The sequence below is a fragment of the Camelus ferus genome, chromosome 18 (assembly GCF_009834535.1).
Source record: "Camelus ferus isolate YT-003-E chromosome 18, BCGSAC_Cfer_1.0, whole genome shotgun sequence".
In the NCBI taxonomy this organism is placed as follows: domain Eukaryota; kingdom Metazoa; phylum Chordata; class Mammalia; order Artiodactyla; family Camelidae; genus Camelus; species Camelus ferus.
The window spans coordinates 4,103,538-4,128,350 of record NC_045713.1 but is presented as its reverse complement, the minus strand read 5'-3'; the positions used below and the strand labels follow the sequence as shown (position 1 = coordinate 4,128,350).

The 24,813-nt window shown below is 56.3% G+C and overlaps 1 protein-coding gene across 7 annotated transcripts in view; it reads left to right on the top strand.

Moving 5' to 3' along the window:
* Positions 1-24,813, top strand: part of GTF2IRD1 (GTF2I repeat domain containing 1) — a 95,657-nt gene that overhangs the window by 17,303 nt on the left and 53,541 nt on the right. For 4 of the 7 annotated variants that reach the window (XM_032459515.1, XM_032459514.1, XM_032459513.1 and 1 more), the window contains 7 exons: positions 9,753-9,881; positions 13,331-13,472; positions 15,885-16,040; positions 17,935-18,118; positions 18,870-19,255; positions 20,278-20,367; positions 21,804-21,887. In XM_032459515.1, the coding sequence (XP_032315406.1) occupies positions 9,759-9,881; positions 13,331-13,472; positions 15,885-16,040; positions 17,935-18,118; positions 18,870-19,255; positions 20,278-20,367; positions 21,804-21,887 (1,165 nt within the window). In that variant the 5' untranslated portion in view covers positions 9,753-9,758. Of the gene's footprint in view, positions 1-9,752; positions 9,882-13,330; positions 13,473-15,884; positions 16,041-17,934; positions 18,119-18,869; positions 19,256-20,277; positions 20,368-21,803; positions 21,888-24,813 lie in introns of those variants that run through there. The other 3 variants (XM_014556070.2, XM_006180959.2, XM_032459516.1) reach the window with 3 other exon arrangements.

Sequence of the window (24,813 nt, the reverse complement as noted above, 5' to 3'; positions counted from 1 at the left end):
TGTCCACCAGCGTGAGTGCCGTCCTGACTCCTGACAGCGGAGTCTGGCCGGTGTTTGAGACGCATAAACTGTATAGTAAGGTGGGGTAAGAAGACGGTAAAACAAAGTTGTGTCCTAACATGGATGCAGAAGTGAATCTCAGTTTGATGAAAACGCACACCGTGGGGTCTGTCTCCGTTAGGAGTGTGTTCAGTTGCAAGTAACCTGATAAACAGAGACTTAAGAAGGGAGGGGTTGTTTTGTCCTGTAATGAGAAGTCTGGAGGTGTGCAGCCCAGCCCTGGGGCAGCTGCTCAGGGGTTTCAGAGAGACCAGTGCCTTCTGTTCCCTGACTTTTCCATCTTTTCCAGGCGGTGGCTTTGGTCATCCTGGTCTAAAGGGACTGCAGGCCACCAGGCAGCAGGCGGAAGGGGTTGGGCGGCCCATGCCTGCTCTGTGGCAGGAGAGAAGAGGGTAGAGTGGGACTTGAGCGGACCAGCTACAGCATCTGCTACAGAACCCTAGATTCTTGCTGTGGGTCGATCACCAAATGGGATGTTGGAAAGGGTGTGTCAGTCTGTTATAAAATAGACCAGGAGACAAAAACAAATGGTAAAGATTGACTTACTAGGATGCTTTTAGCTGCCAGGATAAGAAACCTCCACTGGAAACAGCTTACAAAACATGGGCTTTTATTATCCAGCCTGAAGCCCAGAGCGGGCAGACCCCGGTCAGGAGGGTCCAGGTTCTTCCTCAGGTCTGCTCTGCTGGCCTCTGCATGTCGGCCTCACTTGCTGGGCTGGCTCCTCTCCTGGTCCTCTTAGTTGGAGATGTCACATTCAGAACATCTGGATATCCTCGTTTCTGTCCCTTTTTAAGAGCAGGGAAAACGTTGCTAGAAACCCTGTGTCTCAGTGGCAGGAATTGGGTTCCATGCTTCTCCTAAACCCATCCCAGCTGAGGAAATGGGATTGCCTTGGTCTAAGCCTTCAGGCATCACCAAAATTCTCTGCCCCAAGCACCTGCCTTTAGGTGCCATGACACAATGGGGGCTCTGTCAGCAGGATGGAGGGAGAGGATGTGGGGTCAGAGGTGGGATGGGGATTCGAGTGTCTTGACAACAGTTCCAGGCTGCCTTTCACTGCACTGTAGCCAGCGGAAGACCTCGTCCAGCTGCCCTGCCTGGAGCCTGCCTGGGCTGGTGGGAGTAGAAGTCAGGGCCACTGTCTGCTTCGTTCTCTGCCCGCTGCCGTGCTGGGTGGACAGTGCGGGAGCAAGGACTCAGGGCCCACTCGTAATCCCATCCCCACTGGGAAGCTCCTGGGACAGGAGATCCAGTGGGGGGTAGGGCTGCTGGGGAGAAGCGATGCCCCCTCCCCTCCAGAGGGGAGAAATTTCTTTTTGTTTGTTCTCTCAAGCTTCTTTTTCAAGAAACACAAGCATATGGCAGGGATGGTGCGGGGGCCGTGTTTGGGTGGTGTGTGCTCTTCCTTTGCCTTTTACGTGGTGATAGTATTTTTTTTCCACCAGCTCCAGGGCCCAGCTGGTACGTAGGGCAGTGAGACTTGAGTCAGAGCCACTCCCCTGGTATCTGGAAACATCCAGCTCTTTCCACTGGTGGCTCCTGGGGTTTCCCATAGGAAAAAGGATTGGAGAACTTGCCAGCAAACCCAGGCCTGAGCTTTGTAGAGGTCTGAGCTGAGGACTGTGTATCAGGAGGTTGAGGATGTGGACCAGGATTTGTAGGTGGGATGTGGTGAGTGAAGGGGTCCTGGAATCATTCCTGAGGCCACTGTAACGAATTACCATAAACCTGGTGCCTGAAAACAACCGAAATTTATTCTCTCACGGTTCGGGAGGCCAGAACCAAAATCAGTACCACTGGGCCAAAATCAAGGTGTCAGCAGGGCCGTGCTCTCCCTGGAGGCTCTTGGGGAGAATCTGTTCCTTGCCTCTTCCAGCTTCTGGTGGCTGCTGGCATCCCATGGCTTGTGGCCGCATCACTCCGGTCTTCAAGGCCGGCATCTCCCCATCTCTCTCTGCTCTGTCTTCATGTGGCCTTCTGTGCCTGTCAAATGTCCTCTGCTTCCCTGTCAGGATGCAGGTAATGGCATTTAGGGCCCACCCGGATGATCCAGGATCGTCTCCTCATCTCAACGTCATTAGCTTAATCACATCTGCAAAAGTGATTTTTTCCTTATACAGTGACACTTCAGGCTCCAGGGATTAAGACGTGAGTGTCTTTGGGGGCCTTTTTGGGGCTCCCGCATGTCCTTAAGAGCAAATTTGAGCAGCCATTCTTATAGAAGGACTCTCTCATAGTGTAGACCAACTGGGGAGAGAGGCGTAGACAGAAATTCCTGGCTGGGCCCCTGCTCTCCCATCTCAGCTCTGTCCCACACCAGGGGGGGGCCTTGCACACATGCCTGTGGACACCCCAAACACAGAGCAAAGCTCTGTTCACCCTCCCAAACAGCTGCTCCCTGGGAGCGCACCTGCATGGTCTGCCCTCAGTTACTTGTCACTGCGTAACAGCGCCAAACTTAGCGATGTCAGACAGCAGCCGTTTCTCATTTTAATGTCTCGCAGTTTGGGGCATGACTGGACTCGGCTAGGCGGTTCTGGCTCAAGGTCTGCTACAGTTGCAGTCAAAAGGTGGCTGGGGCTGAGGGCCATCTCAAAGACTTCCTTACTCAGTGGCCTGGTGCCACTCGCGATCCACTCAACCTCTTCAGCATGGTGGCTTCAAGACAGCCAGACCGCTGGCGTGTTGGCCGGAGCTCCAAGGGTGAGTGTCTTTAGGAGAGAGATGCCGGGAGAAGCCCAGCACCCTTTGGGACCTGGTCTTGGAGGTCAGGGAAGCACCGAGGATTGTGTTGGTGAGAAGTGAGTGACTGAGGCCCATATTCAAGGGGAAGGGAATTAGATGTCACCATTGGATGGGAGAAGTGTCAGAGAATTTGCCGTCATGTTTAAAGCCACCTCACGTGGACACACCAGAGAAGAGGCCCCAGAAAGGCAATTTGTTTGCCCAGTGGATTCCAGGGGCCTGAATGCCCAGAAGATGGTCTGAGGCAGATGTGGGTTCTGGGTGGGATATGTCCTTTTAGGCTTGTAGGCTTCTTGCCCCTTGGACCAGGGCTGGAGCAGGACCCTCTGAAATTCAGGCCTAGGCTCTGGGGCCAAGGGAGGGATGGAGCTCAGGGTGTTTCCTACGAGACAGCCCCAGAATCTGACCGTGGTCGGTGTTGAAATGTTATTTGTCTGCCCTCCCAGCCTCACTGCGGACCTCATGCCACATTGTGCTCGCTGGTGCCTCAGGGCCTTTGCCCATGCTGCCTCCTGTCAAGGGTGCCCTGCTCCTCCCCATCCAACTTGTTCATACTTAGTAGGCGTGATCTGGCCTCAGGTCCCAGCTTTGCCACATCCTGGCTCTGGGGCGCTCAAGCCTTGAAATCTTCTGTAAAATGAGAGTGGTTTTGAGAATTAACCGCATCGGGGCCCAACCAGTCCTGGGCCCCTGGAAAGCAGCCCTGTGGCCCCTTCCCTCCCTCCTCTTGGCAACTGCTGTTTTGCCTCTGGCCCCCTTCAGATTCCTCTGCGTGTGGCTCCACGCCCAGGGGCTTGTGGTGTGGAGACCAGCACCTGGGCTCCTGCTGTCAGGTGCACAAGCTCTGCCTCAATTCCTGTCTGCTTGCCTCCCACCGGGAGCACAGCCAGCCCACGGGTCTCGTCAGCTACCCAGTGGGCCTGTCCCCGTGCCTGGGGTTCCACCCTTAGCCCCACTCCTCTGAATTAGGAGCCCTGCCCCATGGAGGAGCAAAAAGAGAACGAACTGTGTGTGTCAGATGTCCCAAATGTCATCCTGGCTTTGTCACTCACTTTGAGCAAAAGCATCCTGCCTCTGGATGTTGGTTTTTCCATCCTTAAAATGGGCCAGTCCCCTCCATCCTGCCGTTCCCCAGGGGCAGAGGTCACAGGTGTCAGAGTGCTTGTAAACAGGCTCTCCCAGGGAAGGCGGACAGGAAGGTGGCTCTTCAGCCTAGGAGAGGAAGGAGGAGCTGGCAATAGAAGCAGGGTAAGGAGCGGGGGAGCGGTGGGTGTTGAACCCTTGGATGAAGGGAGCGTCGAGGATAGTGGGCGGGGAAAGAGGTTCTTTTAATGGGCCGAGCTAGGAGGTTTGTCTGCAGCCCTGATTATTTTGCCTGCACACCCTTCCCCCACCTCGTACCCCATCGGCTCCATCCACTTCTGCGGGGCCGTGCGGAGCTGGGGGAGGTCAGGTATCCGCCAGAGGGAACACCTGTCTTCCTGGGCCATGGGCAGCAGTAAGGACAGGCACAAGGACATCTGCCCCTTAGCCTCCCAGCTGGCCTGCAGTGCCCTGTGTGGGATGTTTGGGATTGGAAATCCCAGCCGAAGTGCTGTCTTCTCACCCTCACCCTGGCTGCAGGGCCGGCTGGAGTGGGCTTTCTGGGCCTGACTCCCGTGGGTGCCTCCCTCCTGGAGGCAGGTCTGCCTTGGGCCGGGGCAGCAGTGACTCAGCTATGAACACAAGCACTAGGCTAATCTCTGGCTCAGGGACCGGGCTGGCCTCCAGCAGAGCTGCCACTGTCTGGGCCAGGAATCCTCGGCAAGTGTGGGAGGCGGGAGGCAGGCGGCGGGCAGGAAGCGCTGAGCTGCTTGGAAACCAGGGTTGGGATGTCGGAGCTGGAAGCAGCCCCAGAAATCATCCAGACTCCTGACCTGACTGCATGTTGTAATCCGCTGGGAACTGGAAAATACAGTGTCCTGGGCCCAATGCAGACCTGTCACCTCCAGGCTTCTAGGGGGCGGGGCCCAGGGAGCTGGGAGCAGGACCAGAGGGTATTGGCAGCAGCTGTGCGGCCTGCCCGCCTCGCTCACAGTTGGGCAGAGCAAGGCTGGAAAGCCGAGTGATGGGGCAGGTGTCACACAGCAGTGTCCCCAAATACTGGGGACCAAAAATCTCCCCTCCACCTGCCCCAGCTCCACCTTCTGGGGCTTTCTAAAACAAGGTCATCCCCTTTGGTCCCTGCGTGACCTTCAGACACATCAAGAGAGTGGCTTCCTCCCCTTCTGTGATCTCTTGGGTGAAGTGGCTCGGCCTTCTTTGGGACACACCCCTGCCCCCTCCTCTGAGGAGCCCCCAAGCCTCTGTCTGATCTTTTACTAAGTGAAGTTGGATATTTTGGACCTGAAGGCAGGACCTAATGTCCATAGCTTTGTCTTCCTTGTTGGTGTCTGTCCTTATTCTTGTTGGCCGAGGGGGGCATTTGGGCTCCTGGTCCCGCTGGCCCTTGTGTCATGGGGAAGACCAACCGTCCTGCTTTGCCTGGGACTAAGTGGTTTCTGTGCTAAACCCAGAAAGTCCCAGGCAAACGAGGGTGAGTTGGTCGGTCTGGCCGAGTGTCAGCTATGGATTCCATCAGCTGGTCTTCCTGTTCCTGGCAAGTATGAGTACAGTCCTCATGGTGCATGTCGATGGGAAAGGACCAGGCATGGGGACAGAGACAGATGGACAGACCTCACCCCATTCCCCACTGGCTGGGGGCCTTGGGCGTGTCTCTGTGATGGCGTGATGATGGGGAGGCAGCTCACATGTGCTGATGCTCTGCCCCGGACACTCTGACAAACGTCGAAGTGGTACTGATGCTGCAGGTCCTGGGACAATACTTGGGGGAGCACCTGTCCAGACCCCTGTCTGAGCAAGCAGCCTCCCTCCCTTTCAGTGCCTGGACTGTTCCTCCTTTGTGATCCAAGTGCATCCAGAGTTGTAATCCCTCATGGTGCTGCTGCTGCTGCTGCTGCTTCCCTTTTTTTTTTTTTTTTTTTTTTTTTTGAGAGCCAGGCAAGCCGAAAGTTGTCAGACACTCAGCATATAGCTTGTGAACATCCTGGCTCCCACCCGAAGTGGCTGAACATCACACTTGCTATTGGTCCCCCAAATATTTGTTGAATGTCCGTGAAAACCCAAGCAGGTGTTTGAGGCATTGGGAATATGATAAACCCGACAGGCATGGCCCTGGCCTCCCAGAGCCACATTCTAGTTGGGAAGTCTGGCAGGAAGCACGTGAACACATCACTTAAGACTCTATGAAGGATACAGAAGAAAAGATGGAGGCGAGTGCGAGAGGTAGGGGCTCCTGGTGTGGCTTCTAGGTCAAAGAAGGCACACGGAGGAGCTGGCAGTTGGGCCGAGGCTTGATGGACTGAAGGAGGCAGTGGAAAGAGGTGGGGACCTGGCAGAAGCTTCTACTCAAGTTTGAGGCCCCAGAAGGGAACATGCGATATGTTGGAGGGACAGAAAGAGGGCAGTGCTGGAGCCCAGCACAGAGGGGAGAGGGTCGACGGGCCCAGGTCACATGGGGCCTGCAGTGCGGGGAGGTGACATTCTGCCTCCAGTGGGAACCCTTGGAACCTTCTAGGCAGGAGAGCCACATGAGACTGATGTGGCTGCTGTTGGCAGGGGGCCGTAGGGGGGATGAGGAGGGCAGGGAGGCCCATGAGGAGCTGTTGCCCCAGTGTGGGCGAGCGAGGACAGTGGCTTGGATGGTGAGGAGGCCAGAGGCGGGCAGACTTGGATGCATTCTGGAGGAGAGCTAGCAGGACCCTCCCCAGGTGCTAGAAGTGAGACGGAAGGGAACCTGGATGAGGCCTCACCGTCCACCTGCATCTGAGCCAGAAGCAGGAGCTGTGTTCCATTTGAGTTCCTTGTTAGACACTGAAGAGACGTGAAGAAGGGGGCATCTCAGGCGGGGGAAAGAGAAATGGAGAGTCACCAGGATATGGATGGTATTTAAACCAAGAGATTGCCTCACAGCGAGGGAGGGAAGAGGAGAGGGCCCAGGACCCTCCGGCATTCAGTGGTCAGTGCCAGGATGGGGAGTGGCCCGGAGGTGGGAGGGAAGCCAGGTGTGTGGTCCCCGGCAGCCTTGGGAGAAGTGTCTGGGGAGGGAGAGGATGCTCACAGCCTCCCTGTTGCCTCTCAACCGTCGCAGGCCTTGCCCACCCAGGAACCAGGGGGTGAGAGGAAGTCCCTTGTCACTGAGGGCTTCCTGGCCACTTGTGCCCCAGGTCAGGAACCAGCCACCCACTACCTGTGATGTCACTTCTGATGTGCTCTCCTGGGTGACACAGCAGCACGGCCTTGCCCGGCCGCCTGACCTCACTTGCCGGTGTGTGACAGCAGTGGCCGCTGTTCTCAGCATCCCCTCCCGCCGGGGACTCTCTCCTGTTTGTTCTTGGGCACTTGCCTCCTGGTTAACCGCCTGTCATGCTCTATGCTGTCTGTTCTGTGTAGTTTGTTGGTTTTATTGGGTGATTTTCTTCTCTCTCATGTTTGGATTAGAACTAGCACTGACTTACAAATGAGGAAACGAGGCTTAGGTGATTGACCCAGTGTGGTCCTGGCAGCCCCGGTCCTGGGTCTCACCGTGTGCATAGTTCATGGCTCCCAGCTCCCAGCGCAGTGCTCCAGTCCCCCTGTTCCACCTGCAGCAGCTCCAGCCACGTGAACCTGCCCCTCTCTCAGGCCCAGGTGTTTGTGGGAGGGTCTCCTGCCCTCCTACCCAGACATACCCACCTGCCCAGGGCTGAGCCTCCTTGGGCGCTGGCTCAGAACTGAGGGTCCTGGGAGCCCAGATGGCCAGGACAAGGAGTCAGGGGTTGGCCCACAGCCCAGCCCCCTTCCCCCTTCCTCCCTGAGTTCCTGGTTTTTTCCTAAATGGATTAGGACCTTTGCCGGAAGGAGCCGGCCGCCGTCTGGGGCGACCCGGAGGCCAGGGCTGGAGTGCTGTCTGGTGCCTCCTGCTTTGCGCTGATTTGATTTGGGCTCCAGCAGCTGGGAGGCTGGCAGCCTGAGGCCTTTCTGGGAATGGCTCGAGGGACTAGGGAGCAGGGGGTGGCCGAGGGGAAAGGGGCAAGACGTGCCCAGGCAGGCACACCTCTCAGCTGGTCGGTCACACAGCAGACCCGTGGTTGGGCTTCAGGCCCCTCACTGCTCTTGGTGCATCAGTATGTCCCGTTGCACCCTGCCATACCCTCAGCATCCCTGAACGCTGTGGATTACAAACGCGTGTAACATTGCAGCCTGGGAGGAGAAATACATTTTATAAACATTTAGAGGTGAACCCCATACACATTTTGGGCAACTGCTGACTTGGCCAGTTGTTAAGATCAATATTTATCTGCAGCCAAATAGCAAACTTGGGCCAGGACGGAGTGCAGAGCTGAGCTCTGGCGCATCCCTTATTCCTTTGAACGTTTCTATAACTGAAGATGCAGGCTTCTCACCTTGTGTGTGATGCACCCTGACATTTGCTGTTCTGTGTCATCGATTTCTCGATCCACTAAAAGGCCACAGTCAGTGGTTTAGACCACACTGAGCTGGACCCTGGGGGCGCTGCAGCAATAGGCAGACTGGTCCCTGCCCTCACAGAGCTTATGGTCCAGAGCTGTCACCCCCCGTGTGCAGGAAGCAGGGAGGACAGGATTCACAGGCTCCCTCTGATGCCTGCAGCTCTGTTCCCTGCTTCCTCCCTTGAACTGGCCGCCTGGGGCCTGTGCACAGAGCACTAGAGGGTCTGAGCCCAGGGAGGGAAACTGAGGGTCCCTGCCTCTCCCCTCGACTCCCTCCTTTGCTTGGATTGGCAAGGGTCAGCTTCCCCATAGGGAGGCACTGGCACTGGGGCATCCCAACTCCTAGGGTCAGAAAAGGGAGGGGCCGGATGGATCAAGGACTGTGGGAGGCTGACCTTTGTATCTAGTGGGAGCCCAGGCCTGCCTGGGTGATGCAGGGGCAGCAGGCCTGTTCCCTGCCTGGGGCAGCCCTGATATGGGGCCCTGATCTGAGGACACCCCAGCAAGAGGGAGGCTACAGCTCTGTCCTCCAGGAGCCTCATGACGGAGGGGGCAAAGTCCTGTCTTAGGAAAATCTTGTCGGAGGTGAAGTGGCTTCTGCCCAGCGATAACTTTCTGCCCTTCTAGACTGAGTCCCGACAGCCAGGAAGTAGACTGCAGCTCTGATACCTGGAGCAGCGGCCTCGCCCTGGGAAGCACGTAGCCTGCTCAGAGCTGGGATGGAGGAGATCAGGGTGGGAAGGGATGAGAGGTGGGGCCATCAAGGGTGCCTTCCCAGCAGAGATGACAATTAAAAGCTAAGGGGCCAGGGAGGGCACTCGGGTCAGGGAGAATGGAACCAGTGACAGCTAGGGAGCCATGAAGGATGTCAGTGTGTTTGCGGGATGCGGATGCTTAGAGTACCCGGAACATGGGGTGTGGGAGGAGCTGGGGCAAGGGACAAGAGTCTGGAACCTTGACTATCAAGCTGAGGAGTCAAGAGCTAATATGGGCAGTAGGGAGCCACGGAGGGTGTGTCAGCAAGGGAGGGCCATGGCCAGTGCAGTGTGCGTGGGGAGAGTTGGCAGTTAGGGCCTGCCAGGCAGGCTGTTCATGGTACTGGGGGTGCAGACTTGGGGAGACATGCCCTGGGGCACACCCCTCAGTTATCCTGCCGTCCGTGACCACATCTGTACCGGCTGTGTGTAAGCTGCTGCGTGTCCAGGCCCATCAAGGCTCAAATTCCGTCATGCATATAAGACTCTTCAGTGAAGAGAAGGCAACCTCTTGATTCCTCCCACCTGGGAAGTATAGGTGGCCCTTGGGGGCTGGGGGTCCAGGCGGGTTCTGGGGCGGAGGGTGGCAGCCGCCATGTGTGGCACACACCCACCTCTGCCTCCTCCCTCCTCCATCCAGTTGACCATGGCCTTGCTGGGGAAGCGCTGTGACGTCCCCACCAACGGCTGCGGGCCTGACCGCTGGAACTCCGCCTTTGCCCGCAAAGATGAGATCATCACCAGCCTCGTGTCTGCCTTAGATTCCATGGTGAGTGCCCCCGCCCGCCCCCTGAAGGGTGGGACACCCGCCTCGGGAATCAGATATCAGATGGGATGACAGAAGCTCAGGTCCCGCCTCTGCCACTCACAGGAGCCCCCCACCCCCACCCTGACCTGGGCCTCAGTGTCCCCATCTGTTACAGGGCCTCTGCTGACGTTGGGGGTGGGCTGAAGATCAAGTGTGTCAAATTCAACCCTGGGCTCTGGCCCTCGTCCCTCACCCCTGCACCCCTTGTCTGCATTTCATCACCTCTTGCAGTTCAAGGCCCGTCCCTGGGATGGTCACAAGTCTCCCTCCCAGCAGGTCGCCTGGAGGATAATGTGCGGGCAGTGATTCATGAGAAAGCTGTAATCCCTGTTGTTAAAGCGAGGGCTGTAACTGCATCACTCCTCTGGGACCCTTGCCTGCATACCTAAACCTATAGCAGTTTATCCCAAATGAGAAAATAATAGTAATGTTATTTTCCTCTAGCCTTTTCCTGGGACCAATTCTTGATGGAAGGTAGGCAGGTGTTAAGAAAAAAAATCTGTCTGGCATCAGTTGGCTGCACCCCTGCATTTTACTATGGTGACGTTGAACTTCAGAGAGGGCAGTTCCTTGCCTAATGTCACACAGCATGACCAGTTTTGGGGGGGGGGGTTAATGTAATTACCTCTACCCTGCTGTAACTCTTCTTTCTAAAAAAATTTATTTTATTTATTTTTTATTGATGTGTAGTTGATTTACAACATTGCAAAGTGATTCAGTTGTACATATACATATGTATTCTTTCTTTTTCAGGTTCTTTTCCATTGTAGGTCACTACAAAATATTGAGTATAGTTCCCTGTGCTGTGCAGTGGGTCCTTGTTCGTTGTCTATTTTAATATATATATTAGTGTGTATATGTTAATCCCAAACTCCTAATTTACTCCTCCCCGTCCTTTCCTTTTTGGTAACCATAAATTTGTTTTCTGTGTCCGTAAGTCTATTTCTGTTTTGTAAATAAGTTCATTTGTATCATTTTTTTAGATTCCACATGTAAGTATATCATATGATATGTGTCTTTGTCTGTCTGACTTACTTCACTTAGTATAATAATATCTAGGTCCTTCTGTGTTGCTTTAAATGACATTATTTCATTCTTTTTTATGGCCGAGTAGTATCAGTTGTGTGTGTGTGTGTGTGTGTGTGTGTACACATCACAACTTTTTTATCCAGTCGTCTGTCAGTGGACATTTAGGTTGCTTCCACATCGTGGCTGTTGTAAATAGTGCAGCTGTGACCACTGGGGTGCACTTATCCTTTCGAAGTAGAGTTTTCATCTTTTTCAGATATATGCCCAGGAGTGGGATTGCTGGATCCTATGGCAACTCTGTTTCTAGTTTTTAAAGCACCTCCGCGCTGTTGTCCATAGTGGCTGCAGAGTTTCCGTTCGCACCCGCAGTGCAGGAGCTGAGGCCGCCCCCTCTGCAGCATGTGTTGTTTGTAGGCTTTTTGATGATGGCCATTCTGACTGGTGTGAGGTGATGCCTCATTATAGTTTTGATTTGCGTTTCTCTAGTAATCAGCGATGTTGAGCATCTTTTCATGTGCCTTTTGGCCATCTGTATGCAGCACGGCCAGTTTTTAAAGTGACCTCCCAGGGGCAAAGTCTCCAGTACCCCGAGGACAAAGGGCCTCCCTCCAAGTTGTTCCTGCCGTTGGCGGCTCAAGGGCTGCTTAGGTGGGGTCTGGGGCGGAGGCAGCAGGCACTTCCTGGGAGGCCGGGTGGGTGCAGCCCCTCCCCTGTGCTACGTGGCCCTCATGAGGAGGGGGTCCCATGAGCTCAGCCCTGTGCCTGCAGCAGTGCCAGCTTGTTGGGGGAGGGGGTCCAGCCGATTCAGGCAGCGATGGCCCATGCCCCAGCCACTAGCCATATGTGACAATTGACATTTAAATTGTAATTCATGAAAATTGAGTAAAATAAACAGTTCGGTTGCTCTGTCACTGTAGCTTCATTTTGAGAGCCCAGTGGCCACATGTGGCTAGTGGCTACAGTGTGGGACACTGCAGAAATAGGACATGCCCATCACTGCAGAAATTCTGATGGGCAGTTCTGGTCTAGAGGGTGTTTCAGAGGCTCCTGGGAGGAGTCAGTGACCTGTAGCTGTCCTGGTGGCATGAACAAGACAGGCTTTACAGGTTTCCTGAGGGACCCTCATGGACGACAGTGGCAGTGACTTAACTCCAACATCCTCCAGGGCTTGGACCAGGGTCCTCAGGCGGTCTCCAGGGAATATGAGGCCAGAGTGCTCTCTGTTCATCACCTCCCTGCCTCCAGACCCTTTTCTGGGCGATTCTCATGACCCCCATTCTCTGTGCCTTTGGGCGAGTTCACTCCCTGCTGTGGCCTCAGCTTCTTTAGCTGAGAAGTGACCACGCAGCAGAGGCTTTCCTCCAGTCCTGGTGGCCGCTGCTTGGAAACAGCTGAGTCTCTTTGTCTCATTTGTTTGTTATACAGGGCTGCTGCGGGGAAAAAGAGCAGCAGGGTTTTGTTTTAATCTTAGGGAGCAGGAAATGAACACCACCCCCAGGAGATCGCAGGGGACAGGCCTGCTGGCCCTGAGATGTCCCCAGCTTCCTCACCATAGTGACTCTGGGCTGCAGCTGGTACTGGAGGCACAGTTATGGCCCAGGGAGGTTGAGGAACCTGTCCTAGATCACAGAGCAGCAGAACAGTGATTAGGAACCAGACTTCCCAACTGTCCACAAAGCGCTACCTAACTCAGATTAAAACCAGCATTTATCAGTTGCCAACTGCATGCCATGAGCTTTGCAAGCAGGGTTTTCCTGGTGAACTGTGTCACAGGCCTGATGATCTTGGTTGCAGGACTTCCTGTGTAGTGGGCCTGCCAGTCTCAACTCGGGCTACCTACCGGCATGAGATGCCGGGGTTTAAAGAGTCTTTCCCACCAACCATGCCTCATTGAATGCCCACAATAAGCCCATTGCAACCCCGGGAGCTGGGTTGCTTGTCCCCATTCTGCAGATTTGGAAACTGAGGCCCAGAGAAGGGTGTGACTTACAGGAAGAGGCTGATGTGGGACTGAATCCTCATCCAGGACTCAGAGAGAGCCCAGGACAGGATCGTCCCTGGAGCTGGGGCCAGGTCTGAGGCAGGAAGCCCACCCCACAGCAGAAGGACCTGGGAGGAGGAGGGGCAGAGGCCACGCATGCCTTTGGCCTCCTTCAGCCCCCTTGTCTTCTCCACCTGACCTTGGCCAAGCTCGGGGCGGGGCGTCCTTCATTCATTCCCACTGCGGATTCTGAGACCCAGAACGCTGGAAGGGCGACCTCCCTCTGGAGCTGCTGGTAGGATTTTGGGTAGCTGGGAGCTCACCTCCCACCCTTTAAAGCTGACGTTGGTGTCCGCAGTGGAGGACCTGCCTCCAGCTCACATGCCTGCTCCCCCTGCAGTGCTCAGCGCTTTCCAAGCTGAACGCGGAGGTGGCCTGTGTCGCCGTGCATGATGAGAGCGCCTTCGTGGTCGGCACGGAGAAGGGGAGAATGTTCCTGAACGCACGCAAGGAGCTACAATCAGACTTCCTCAGGTTCTGCCGTGAGTACCCGGGGCTCTGGAGGGTAGGCGCTCTGGCCAATCGCTGGGTCCCTGGCACAACACCCACTGGCCCTGTGTCAGGGGCGGCAGTGGGCAGGAGGGGCTGGTGCAAGCTTCCCAACGTGGCATTATCAGGGGCGGCCACAGTCTTTGTGGGAATCACACTGGCTGACCGAACCCCAAGGCGGGCTAGACCCAGCTGCCTCCGTCTGCTAATGGATCGAAGGTGACACTGGGGCCCAGTGTTGTGGCCCAGTTCCTGTGCATCCCTGACACAGGGACCAAGTGCACATGTTCAGCTAGTACTTACTGAGTGCCTGCTATGTGCAGCGCCCTTTACAGCCTCACTTATCCTGATGTCAGCCCTGTGAGGCTGGCAGTGTCACTGTTACTGTGACAAAATTCTGGAGCTGGCCCTGGTGGCCCGTGGGGACCAAGTGACTGAGGACACGTCCAGCACGTAGGAAAAGCTCTATAAATGCTAACAATTGGGGATGTTGTGATAAACAGAGCCGAGGGCCAGGCCGTGTGCTGGTGCTGTGTACTGTTCCCAGCAGGCTCCAGAAACAGTCATCACCCGTTTACAAATGACAAAATGAGACGCGGTGAGTGTAAGCGGGGGGGACACACAGCTGACGAGTGGTAGAGGCGGGATTTTCCCTTTCTGCTGCACCTCTTCAAAATGGGAGATGCAGCCAGGGCACCCCCGGGACCCCTGCCAAGGGGTCCTGGTCGCTCCTGGAAAAGACCAGTGCTCCGAGCTGTGAGCCGGGAGCCCTGAGGCAGAGGGGGTCGTTCTGAAGCCCCCAACTCTTCCGTGCTACCGGGGCTTTCAGGGCCCCTCATGGCCTCTGCATTCTCTCCTCCCAGCATCCCTGGTACTCACCCCCCGCTGCACTGTGCTGGAGCGCACGTTTGCTGGCTCTGTGTGTGTGTCCCTTCTCACCGCTGCCTCTGCCCCTGCTGTTTCCCAAGCTGGGAGGACCTCACCCCTGCCCTCTGCCTGGCAGATGCCTCCTCAGCCTCCACTCACATCCCTCCTGTCCCAGGCCCCAGCTCTGCCCCTTCACCCCAGCACCCACGCCGTGGCTGCACCCCACACCGCACGGCTTCCTGTGCCATAAACTTCTGTGTGCCCGGTGCCCCAGCTTGGCAGTAAGCTCCTGGGGGAGGTCAGAACCCAGATCCTACAGAGTTTGGGCCTGGTCCCAGCCCTGAAGGCCCACGCCTGAGTGGCATTTGAGCCCACAGTTTGAGACTCAGCTCTGGAGGTTAAGAGCAGGCCCTGGAGTCAGACGCCTGGGGCCGTGCCCTGGCTCTGCCGCCTGCTGGACCTCAGCCTCCTCATCTGTGAAAGGCAAGGGCAGTGCTAGCCTCCTCCGGGTTGATCTGAGGATTAATCAATACATGATGAGCACTTAGAACGACGCCTGGCACTTCGTTCACGCTCAGCCAGCGCCAGCTGCCGTTTTCCTCGGCGTTGTTAGCGTCTGCACTAGAGTCCGGGGCCTGGACCCTGGGATCAGCTATTCCTGGGAAGGCTGGCCCCCGCCTCTGGGGCATGTCATTGCTGGGGTCCCGCCACTTCCCCAGCCGTCCCCCTCTCCCACTCGGCCCTTAGAACCTGTATCTTCTCCAAGGTTGGGCAGGGGCCTGGGCCAGGGAAGGGCGGGCAGTGGCAGGGTCCTGTGGCCCTCTCTCGCCAGGCTAGGAGCCAGGCTGGGGCCTGGGGAAGGTGCACCTGGCTTCCCAGAGCCAGGCAGAGCTGCTATTTATAGCACCGGGGACTCGGCTGGTTTATTTCAAGCTTCACAGGTCCCCGAGGAGAGCAGACTCCAAGCTGGGAGGGGGCCTCCAGGCCCTCTTCTCATGCACTTTACAAAGCAGTTTCTAGCATCTTCACCACCCAAGGATCCACTGATAATCCCAGGCCCCCACCCTGGTCCAGCCTGGCATGAACCTGTCTCTTCACAGCCCCTTGGCCTCTGAAGGGGACTTGGGGTCCCCATTGTCTCCATCTGGCAGAGCAGAAAACTAGGGCCTCGATTGGTTAAGACAGAGAGGGGTGATGGAACAGAAATTCATTGAACCCCAGTTCTGAGCCAGGCCATCTGGTCTCCCATGAGAGCTCAAAGACTTAAGGCCCAGAGAGGGAAAGGACTTGCCCAAGGTCACACAGTGAGTTAGAGGTGACCAGGGATGAGACCTATGCCCTGTGTTGGGCACTGGGAACTCTGAAATGACCAGCCTTGGCCCTATGGTAGTCGAGGCAGGGCTTACTCATTAATTCTTCATTCATTCATTCATTTGCACTTCATTTGCAGGGCTTAGCAGGGGGCAGGGACATCCCAGCTCCTGGGCAGATGGTGAGATGGGTACTCACCATGGTCCCACATGCTCTGTGTCCCACAGGAGGGTCCCCATGGAAGGAGCCGGAGGCAGAGCACCCCAAGAAAGTGCCGCGGGGTGAGGGTGGCAGCCGGAACATCCCGCGGTCTTCCCTGGATCATGGCTCGGACGTGTACCTTCTGCGGAAGATGGTAGAGGAGGTGTTTGATGTTCTTTATAGTAAGATCCTTCCTCATTCCATTTGGGGCCCTCAGGTGGGTGGGAGCCCCAGGCCCAGACCTGCCCAGTTGAGGAGGCCCCCTCTTGCCCCACTACGGGCCCTGGGCAAAACCTCAAGACGTTGGCCTTGCCTCCCCTCTGCCCTGCTCTCCCTCATTCTGCTTTCCCTGGTGTGGATCTGCCACCCCAGCCCCGTTTCCTGAACCACCATCCCTGCCCTGATCCTGCTCACTGCACCAGTCCCCTAGAAATGGCCCGGGCTTGCCCTGGTCTCCTCGCCTCCAGGCCAGCTCTCTGCTGCCCCCACCTGCCCTGTGACCAAGGGCATCTTCCCAAAGCACAAGTCTGACCACAAAGCTCTTCCCTCTACTGCCTTCAGGGGCTCCCCGATGCCCTGAGCATGACATCAGCCCCTACATAGCCCGTCCCCACCCACCCCTCAGCCACTCTGACCCACTTCCTGTTCTAGTCACTCTGGCTTCATTTCACACCTCCTCGCCTTTGCTCCTCTGTGCCTTTGGGGCCAGCCTTCCCTTCCTCTGTCTGTGGACACCGCATTGCTATGCAAGGCTCAGCTACAGAAAGCATGTCCCCCTGAGCGTCTGCCCTGAGTTAGGGCCCCCTCGGGGCACCCACCGTGCCGTGTCCCCTCACTAGCCCAGTTGCTCTCCAGGATCAGGGACTGTGCCTGCCCTTTCTGCTGTTACTCGCCTGTAATTCAGGGCCCAGCAACAGCAGGAGCTCAGAGGGTGTTTCTTAATGACCGAGTGAAGGCTAACTGGCCAGCTAAGGAACTTCTTATAGGGAGGGTGATGGGGGCAGGCCTGGCCTCCCTTAGGAAATGCCAGATTGCAGAGTCTCTGGCCTTCACATTCCCTGGGTGACCTCAGGCAGGTCCCTTCTGCTCTCAAGGTCCCACCCCATTATTTCTTTCTTTTCTTTTTTTTAATGGAGGTGCTGGAGACTGAACCCTGGACCTCATGCATACTAAGCACGTGCTGTACCACTGGGCTATACCCACGCCTGCACCCCGTTATTTCTGACTTGCTTTATTCCTTTCCCTACCACAGCCTTTGGTTCTGTGCAGCAGAGGTCTGAGAGGAAACCCCTAGATGTCTAGGTGTCTAGATGTCAGAAGGAGGAGGCCAAAAGGGGTGTGGGCCCAGAGGTCCTGGTGGGCATGCTTGCCCCCCTGGGATGGGAGGACCTGTCAAGTCTGGTTGGCTGTGCCACCACAGACCCTTTTCCCAGATGCAGGGCGCATGCCCTGCACCCCAGCTCACTCTGCCCTGACCCCCGTTGCCTGCTTCGGGCAGAGTCAGAGGTGGCTATGAGGTGAGGGGCCTCTTTCCGGCTCTGGGTGGGGGCAGCAGATGTCCGTGAGCTGAGGCCCTTCGGCCATCCCTCCTCTCGCCCTTTACTCATGCTCCCCATCTTCTCAGCCTGTCTTCTCTCCCTTTTTTGTTTCTTCTCTACTTCTCTCTCCCTTCCCTGCCCTCCTCTCTCGTTCTCTTTCTCCCTTCCTCCCTGCGGCTTTTTTCTTGCAGTCTCCTTCCCACCCTTTGTTCTCTCTCTCACCCCGTCTCTGCTCACCTCCTGCCTGCAGTCCCCGGCCCTGCTTTCCCCTCCCCGCAGATGCCTGGAGAAGAGAATGGCAAGGGAGGCAGGGAACCCCCTCGAAGGGGCAGCCCTGCCCTCGGGTGCCCATAGCGGGGCCTGGTCCGCAGCCCGCATCCATCCCACTCACTGCCCGCAGAGGGTTATTCTACATGAGGTTTGCAGTTAAGGGGCCCGTGGGGTCCAGTTTCCTGGGAACCCAGCACCCCAAGGAGCCCCTACCCTAGCCCGGCTACCCTCTCTTTCTAAGCCCTCTCCTCGACCCCCTCCCCGACAGGCGAGGCCCTGGGCAGGGCCAGTGTGGTGCCGCTGCCCTACGAGAGACTGCTCAGGGAGCCGGGGCTGCTGGCCGTGCAGGGGCTACCTGAGGGCCTGGCCTTCCGGAGACCTGCCGAGTATGACCCCAAGGCCCTGATGGCCATCCTGGAGCACAGCCACCGGATCCGCTTCAAGCTCAAGAGGTGAGTGAGGCAGCCAGCCCGGGAGTTGCCCGGGGCCTGGTGGCTGGACCCTGAGGGCCAGGCTGGGCAATGCCCCACTTCCATGCTGGCTCAGCCACTCATGGCCGCCTATCCAGCCGAGGGGAGGGGACTTCAGACCCCCACAGGGAACCCTGCTTGTAAGAGCTCCCAGTCTGCTGATGGAGGTGAGGCAGAAACTCAGTCATAAAGCATGCTCTGGGCCAGGTGTTGAGTCACGGAAGCGTTCCCGGCGGACTTCTGTGTTGCAGAGAGGCTTGGTTGGGGAAAAAATAGCGCCAGCAGCACTCCAGGTACCAGGAACAGCTCATGTCACAGTGTGGAGGCGGGGAGCCACACCGTGTGTGCCGGCTCAGGCTGTAAACCCAGGGTTCCATTAAGGACTGATGGGCAGTGAGGGCGTGGAGGCTGGGCTGGGGAGGGTACCGATTGCTGGGGCATCCAGGAAGCCAGCCTGAGGGCTTAAGGTTGCCCAGCAGTGCTCAGGCACCACACCCAGTGCACAAGCCGTGAAGAGAAGGGATGCGATAGGAGATGTGAGACAGTCAGAGGCAGCTGAAAGGACGTGATTGGTGGATATGGGGCACAGAGGCTGAGGGCCAGGGCCCAGGTCTTCCGGTGGCCCAGCTGTGTGGCCCTGAGTATGTCACACCCCTGCCCAGGCCTGCACCCCCCCTGTGAAATGGGGACTAGCTCCTGTCCTGCGTACCTCACAGGCTGTCATGTTCTGCAGGGGGAGGACTGCGGAAAGAGATACCACTGGTGGGACAGGTGTACGAAGCCGTCACGTGTCCTCTCCTTCACCCAGGCCGCTCGAGGATGGTGGGCGGGACTCGAAGGCCCTGGTGGAGCTGAATGGTGTCTCCCTGATAACCAAGGGGTCTCGGGACTGTGGCCTGCACAGCCAGGCCCCCAAGGGGCCACCACAGGACCTCGCCCCCACTGCCACCTCCTCTTCTGTGACCAGCTTCCTGTACAACGCCACCCTCCCCAACCACACCGTGAGAGAGCTCAAACAGGAGGTGCCCGCCTGCCCGCTTGCCCCCAGTGACCTGGGCCTCGGCCGGCCCGGGGCTGAGCCCAAGGCCCCCGGTGCCCAAGACTTCTCAGACTGCTGTGGTAAGCTGCTGCTGGGACCTCTGAGTCTGGGGGTGGGACAGAGGTCACTCATGTAGGGGCAGCTTCCCAGGGCTAAAGAGGGACATTGGACTGAGGGGCTGGGGCGGGGCAGATGGTGTCCTGACTTAGACCTAGTCAGGTCCTGAGCCTCTACCCAGTCATCTATGAACAGTGTCCTTGGTTTGGGACAAAGAGATGCCTGAGGGGACTCCAGAGGAATCTAGGGAGGGAATAGACATGCTAATCAGGTACATGCATTTAATGAGCACCTACTACATACCCAGTGTGGATTAGGGGTATTGAAAGCATAAGGAGGAACAGCTGGGTATGGGAAAGACCTGTGTCCATATCCTGGCCCTTCTGCATAGTGGCTGTGTGTCCCAGAAGAAATCTCTACCTCTCTGAGCCTCAGTTTCCTCATCTGTAAAATAGAGATGCCAGCAGCACCTACCTCACTGGGTTGTTATCATGATTAAATGACAAAGCATGTTAGGAATGCAGTCTCGGGCCCAGCCACAGTCCTGCTGAGTCTGGAGCAGGAGGCTCAGCCACCTGCAAATTGACAAGTCCACCAAGTGGTTCCAGTGTGTGCTCGTTTGAGAACCTGCTGTATTAAAGCACCAGTCCTGTGCTTGGCACAGAGTAGGTGTTTATAAGTTCTACTTGCTGTTGTTACTCTGAGAAGGAGAAAAAAGGACATTCCCCCCCTCCCCACAGATGTATGGGCTAAGCAGGGGGGTGGGACTTCTCTGCCTAAAACCAGTGTCCCCACCTGGAAGAGGTGAGCTCAGGACTTCCTGCCCTCCCTCATCTGCCATTTGGAGAGCAGAGTCTGCTCAAGAATGTCTCAGGCCTCTGGTCAGGGAACTTGCCTTGAGTTCATGATCATAGGGCTCAGTTCTGGGTTCTCTCTGGTGAGTGAGACTGTTACCCCAAAGCCCCAGCCTGTGCACTCAGGCTGGATCTGGGGAACCCTTCTTGGGGCCGACCTCGAACCTGTACCTTTCTGCTTCCTTGTCCAGGACAGAAGCCCACCGGGCCTGGTGGTCCTCTCATTCAGAACGTCCATGCCTCTAAGCGCATCCTCTTCTCCATCGTCCATGACAAGTCAGGTAGGCCAGTGCCCGCAGCAGCACCCCAACCAGAGTGAGGATCTGGGGCTGGGGTGGTGCTTACTGAAGTGGATATGTATCCACTGGGTCTCTGTGAGAGAAAGGAGGAACAGTACTGCACAAAAGCCTTGTGAGTAGAACCAGAGTGTCATAGTTACATATTGCTGTGTAACAAATTGCCCCAAAATGTAGCTTAAGATGACAAGCCTGTATATCTTACAGTTTCTGAAGGTCAGGAATTCAGGAGCAGCTTAGCTGGGTGGTTCTGGCTCAGGAGCTCTCATGAGGTTGTGATCAAGATGTCACCTGGGGCTGTGATCATCTGAAGGGTTGACTGGGGCTGAAGGATCCTCTCCCAGGCTCACTCATGTGGCTGTTGTCAGGCCTTTTCCTTACTCCATGGGCCTCTACAGGGCTGCTTGAATGTCGAGGCAGCTGGTTTCCTGAACTTTAGTGATCCAGGAGAATGTAAGGAGGAAGCCTCATGTCTCATAGGACCTAGCCTCAGAAATCAGTCTCTTCTGCCATAGTGACCCATTAGAAGCCAGGAACTTGATCCAGTTCAGACTCACAGGGAGAGAGAGGAATTAAATTCCACTTCATGAAGGAGCAAATGTCAAGGAAATAATGTGGACAGATTTTTAAAAGTACCACACAGTACTGAGAACAGGAAGATTTGGGATTCATTTATACCAAAAAGGGATGAAATAAGACTTTCCAGCAATTTTGGAGGTCTCAGCCTCACCCTCAGTGAGACGTTCTTTAAGAAACCTAGTTTCCCAGGATTAGAATGGAGACCTCACACTGCCCCATATCAGGTGTGTCCCTGGCAGGGATGTCCAGGCAGAACAGCACTGTGGGAGGCCACAGTGGGCAAGGGATACAAGCTGAGATAGAACTGCACCAGGTACTAGCTGGGTGATCTCAGGCAAGTTACTCAGTCTTTCTGAGACTCAGTTTCCCTATCTGCAAAATGGAAATAATAACTATGTTTACAAGTTGTCCTGAGGGATTAACTAAGATATATATATATATATATATATATAAAGTACTTACCAGAGATAAGCACTTAATAAGTTAAAGATGTTACTTTTATAATTTTAATAACCAAAGAATCCCTCTAGTTATTAACATTAAATTGAGGCAGAGGCTTTGGTTTTATGAGAGAGGCCAGCAGAGCTGAGGGTGTGAGGGACATCAGCATGGCCAAAGCTGGGTGAGACCCCAGGTGCGCAAGGCATGAGGGTTAGGTTTTGAAGGTCAGGACTCAGCATCTCCCAGCGTCCTGTCGGTCTGGGGCAGGAGAGACCCAGGATGGACCAACTGAGCCTGCATGGTACCGGCTGCCCACGGGGCAGACAGAAGCAAGAGGCAGCCAGGCTGCAGTGGGTCCCTGCTCCGATGGACCCTCACTTGTACCTCCTGTGTTCTGATAGAGAAGTGGGACGCCTTCATAAAAGAAACCGAGGACATCAACACGCTCCGGGAGTGTGTGCAGATCCTGTTTAACAGCAGATATGGTGAGTGGGCGGCGCGGCCCGTGGTGTGGCCCCAGCAGCGCACTGAGCATCTCATTATGTGGCAGTCACTCGTGTTCCCCAACACGGCAGCGGGAGCCATATGCTGGCACCCGCGCGCCGTCAACACGAATGTCATCTCCTGCCTGGGTTGGGGGTGGTTGTGTCAATATTTCCTTCCAGATTCTCCAGGGGACTGGACTGATGGCAAAGCCCCAGAGGTGGACTCACCTATGGTAGGTGGGCCTGCTGGGGGCAGAGCATCTGTCTAGGGGACCATCCAGAGGGCCCAGAAAAACGACTCTTGGCCTCACGTGTCTGCAGGTTTTCCAACGCACCGTGCTGTTCCCTGCCTCCTCCCCACTGCCCAGGCTGTACCCCCTGCCTGGCATGTCCTTTGCCTGTTTGGGGGACAAACTCCCATCTGTTCTTCAGGACTCCGTCTGGGCCCCCAGAGCCCTGACGGTTTCCTCTCTGTTACACATCGCACACATGATGCACCTTGCCTGTGTCTGTCCCCGTGAGGGCCAGGACTGCGCTGGCCCCTCTCTGTGTCCCAGGTACCCAGGACAGAACTCAGAGCACATGTCCCTTCTGCTGCACTCTGAGCAGCAGACACAGGTGGTAACTGGGGCAGGCGTGTCCTCCACGTGGTCCTGCTTCAGCCAAGTGGACAGTGCAGCCACTGGTTGGCTAGAAGACAGGGGCTAAAGCAGACAACCCAGAAGCCCTTCCCACTCGGTCCTCAGAACCCCACGGTGCCCACCTATCACCACACCTACTCTCGTTGTCTCCTGGGCAGTCCTAGCTCACTCTCACTTGCTCAGACTTTATTGAGCTTCGTCTGAAAGCCCCGCTCAGCGGTCAGATGCAGTGTGGCCCTTGCCTGGGTGGGTGGCTCTCAGTCCCTGGGGAGATGACACAGGTACCTGCAGACCACTCAGCACGCAGGTGTGATGTCGTCGAGTCACACCTGCATCGTGCAGCCCCTCTACGGAGAAGTCCCTCTGTATGGTGGGGCCACAGGAGGTGGGGGGTGGGGAGTACCACCTAGAGCTGCAGGGACAGAGAGGAGGGTCAGGGACCTCGGGAGCTGCCTTCATGTACGGGGTCAGAAGAGAGCACTGCCCTGGGAGTCCACAGCTGCTGGCTGGATGCTCTGGAGTTGGCCAGTCTCCTTGCCTAACCTTGGACTTCTCACCATGACCAGACCAAACCTGTGGGGGTACGGCTTCACCATCCTTCCTGCCTTCTCCCTCCCTCTCCCTCCCTCTCCCTCTCATCTCTGTTTTCCTCCTCTTCCTCACCACCCACCGTGCCCTAGCTTAGCTAGGTTTTCCACATCAAGCAACTTTCCAGTTCTCTGTGGGCCCCAGCTGGGGGTCCTACAATTCAATTCAGTTCTAGCACTAACTCCCTGGAGTTAAGCAGACCTGAGTCCACAGGTTAAGGGCTCAGTCCCCCAAGACTGCCCCTTTCTTCAGATGCCAGACTCAGGTAGTGTGTCCCCTGGGTGCCCACACTCTGTCCATCTTGGCTACATATGTATGGTCCCCACAACCCCTCCTGGTTTGTCAATTTGCTATATGGCTCCCAGAACTCAGGGAAACACGTTGCCTCTGTTGCCCGTTTATTGTAAAGGATACAGATGAACAGCCAGATGGAGAAGGTCCATAGGGCGAGGTCTGGAAGCGTCAAGGAACTTCTGCCCCCATGGGGTTTGGGATGTACCACACTCCTGGCACATGGATTCACCAACCCAGAAGCTCTCTGGACCACTTCGTTTATAGAGTTTTTACAGAGGTTCCGTTTAGTAGATGTGACTGACTTAACCGTTGGCTGCTGGCGATTAGCGAAGTGGCTGCTGGCGATTAGCGAAGTGTCCAGCCCCTCTCTCCTCCCAGGAGGTGAGGGAGCTGGAAGTTCCAACCTTCTAATCACGTGATTGGTTCCTCTGGTTCCTCTGGCAACCAGCCCCCATCCTCAAGTCTACCTAGGGGCCCGCTAAGAGTCACCTCACTAGCATCAACTCAGGTAGGTTAAAAGGGGCTTTTTATGAATAACAAAAGGCCCCCCTCCACTTCTACCACTCTGAAAATGGTGAGAGTTTTAGGAGCTTGTACCAGGAACCAGAGATGAAGACCCTGTATCTCCTTCTTACATCACACTTGCTTTCCTCCCCTCGTTTTCATCCTCACACAGTGACTGGTTCACTCACTTCTCAGTCATGCCTTTTGAGCCACCCACCTTGTGCCAGGCATTCAGACCAACTCTGGCTCAAGGGGCTTCAGCAGATGCCCGAGGATGTGTCTGCGGCAGCACATTGCCGTGTGTAGTAGTGTGCAGCGGTGGGGGCCCTCAGAAAGGGACGACAGCTCAGGAAGGTGAGGTCTCAGCGGACTTGAGGAATCAGGGGTGGCTTCATGGAGGAGGTGTTCTTTGATCCACCCTGGGGCTGGGGAGGCCTGGGCATGTGAGCTTGGGAGGTTGGGCCATCCGGGTTAGGGTGGGGCTGGGTGAGGCCCAGTACTGCAGAGGGCTGTCTACACCTGAGTCCTCTCCGCCCCAGGCAGGTGTGAGCTCATGGGCTGCAGGGAGAGGGAAATTGGGGAGGGCTGGCTCTGTCTGCCTTGGGTGGGTTCTGCCCTGGCCACGCAGGCACAACATCTGCCAGTCTTCAGGCTCTTGTGCATGCTGAATGTTTCCAGAATTCTGAGTTTGTTCCAGAGGTCAGCAGTTGGGCCACCACCAGGGCCAAATCCAGGGAGGAGTGCTGGGCTTGGAGTGGTTGAGGCCTTGCCCCTCTTCAGGCCAGAGCTCCCTCTGAGCTGTCACTTCAGCCGCCCTGGGGAGAAGCTGCCCCCCAGCATACAGGGGGGGTCCCGGGGTGGGGACGTTGTTGGCAGCCTGAGGCATCCTGCAGACCTCG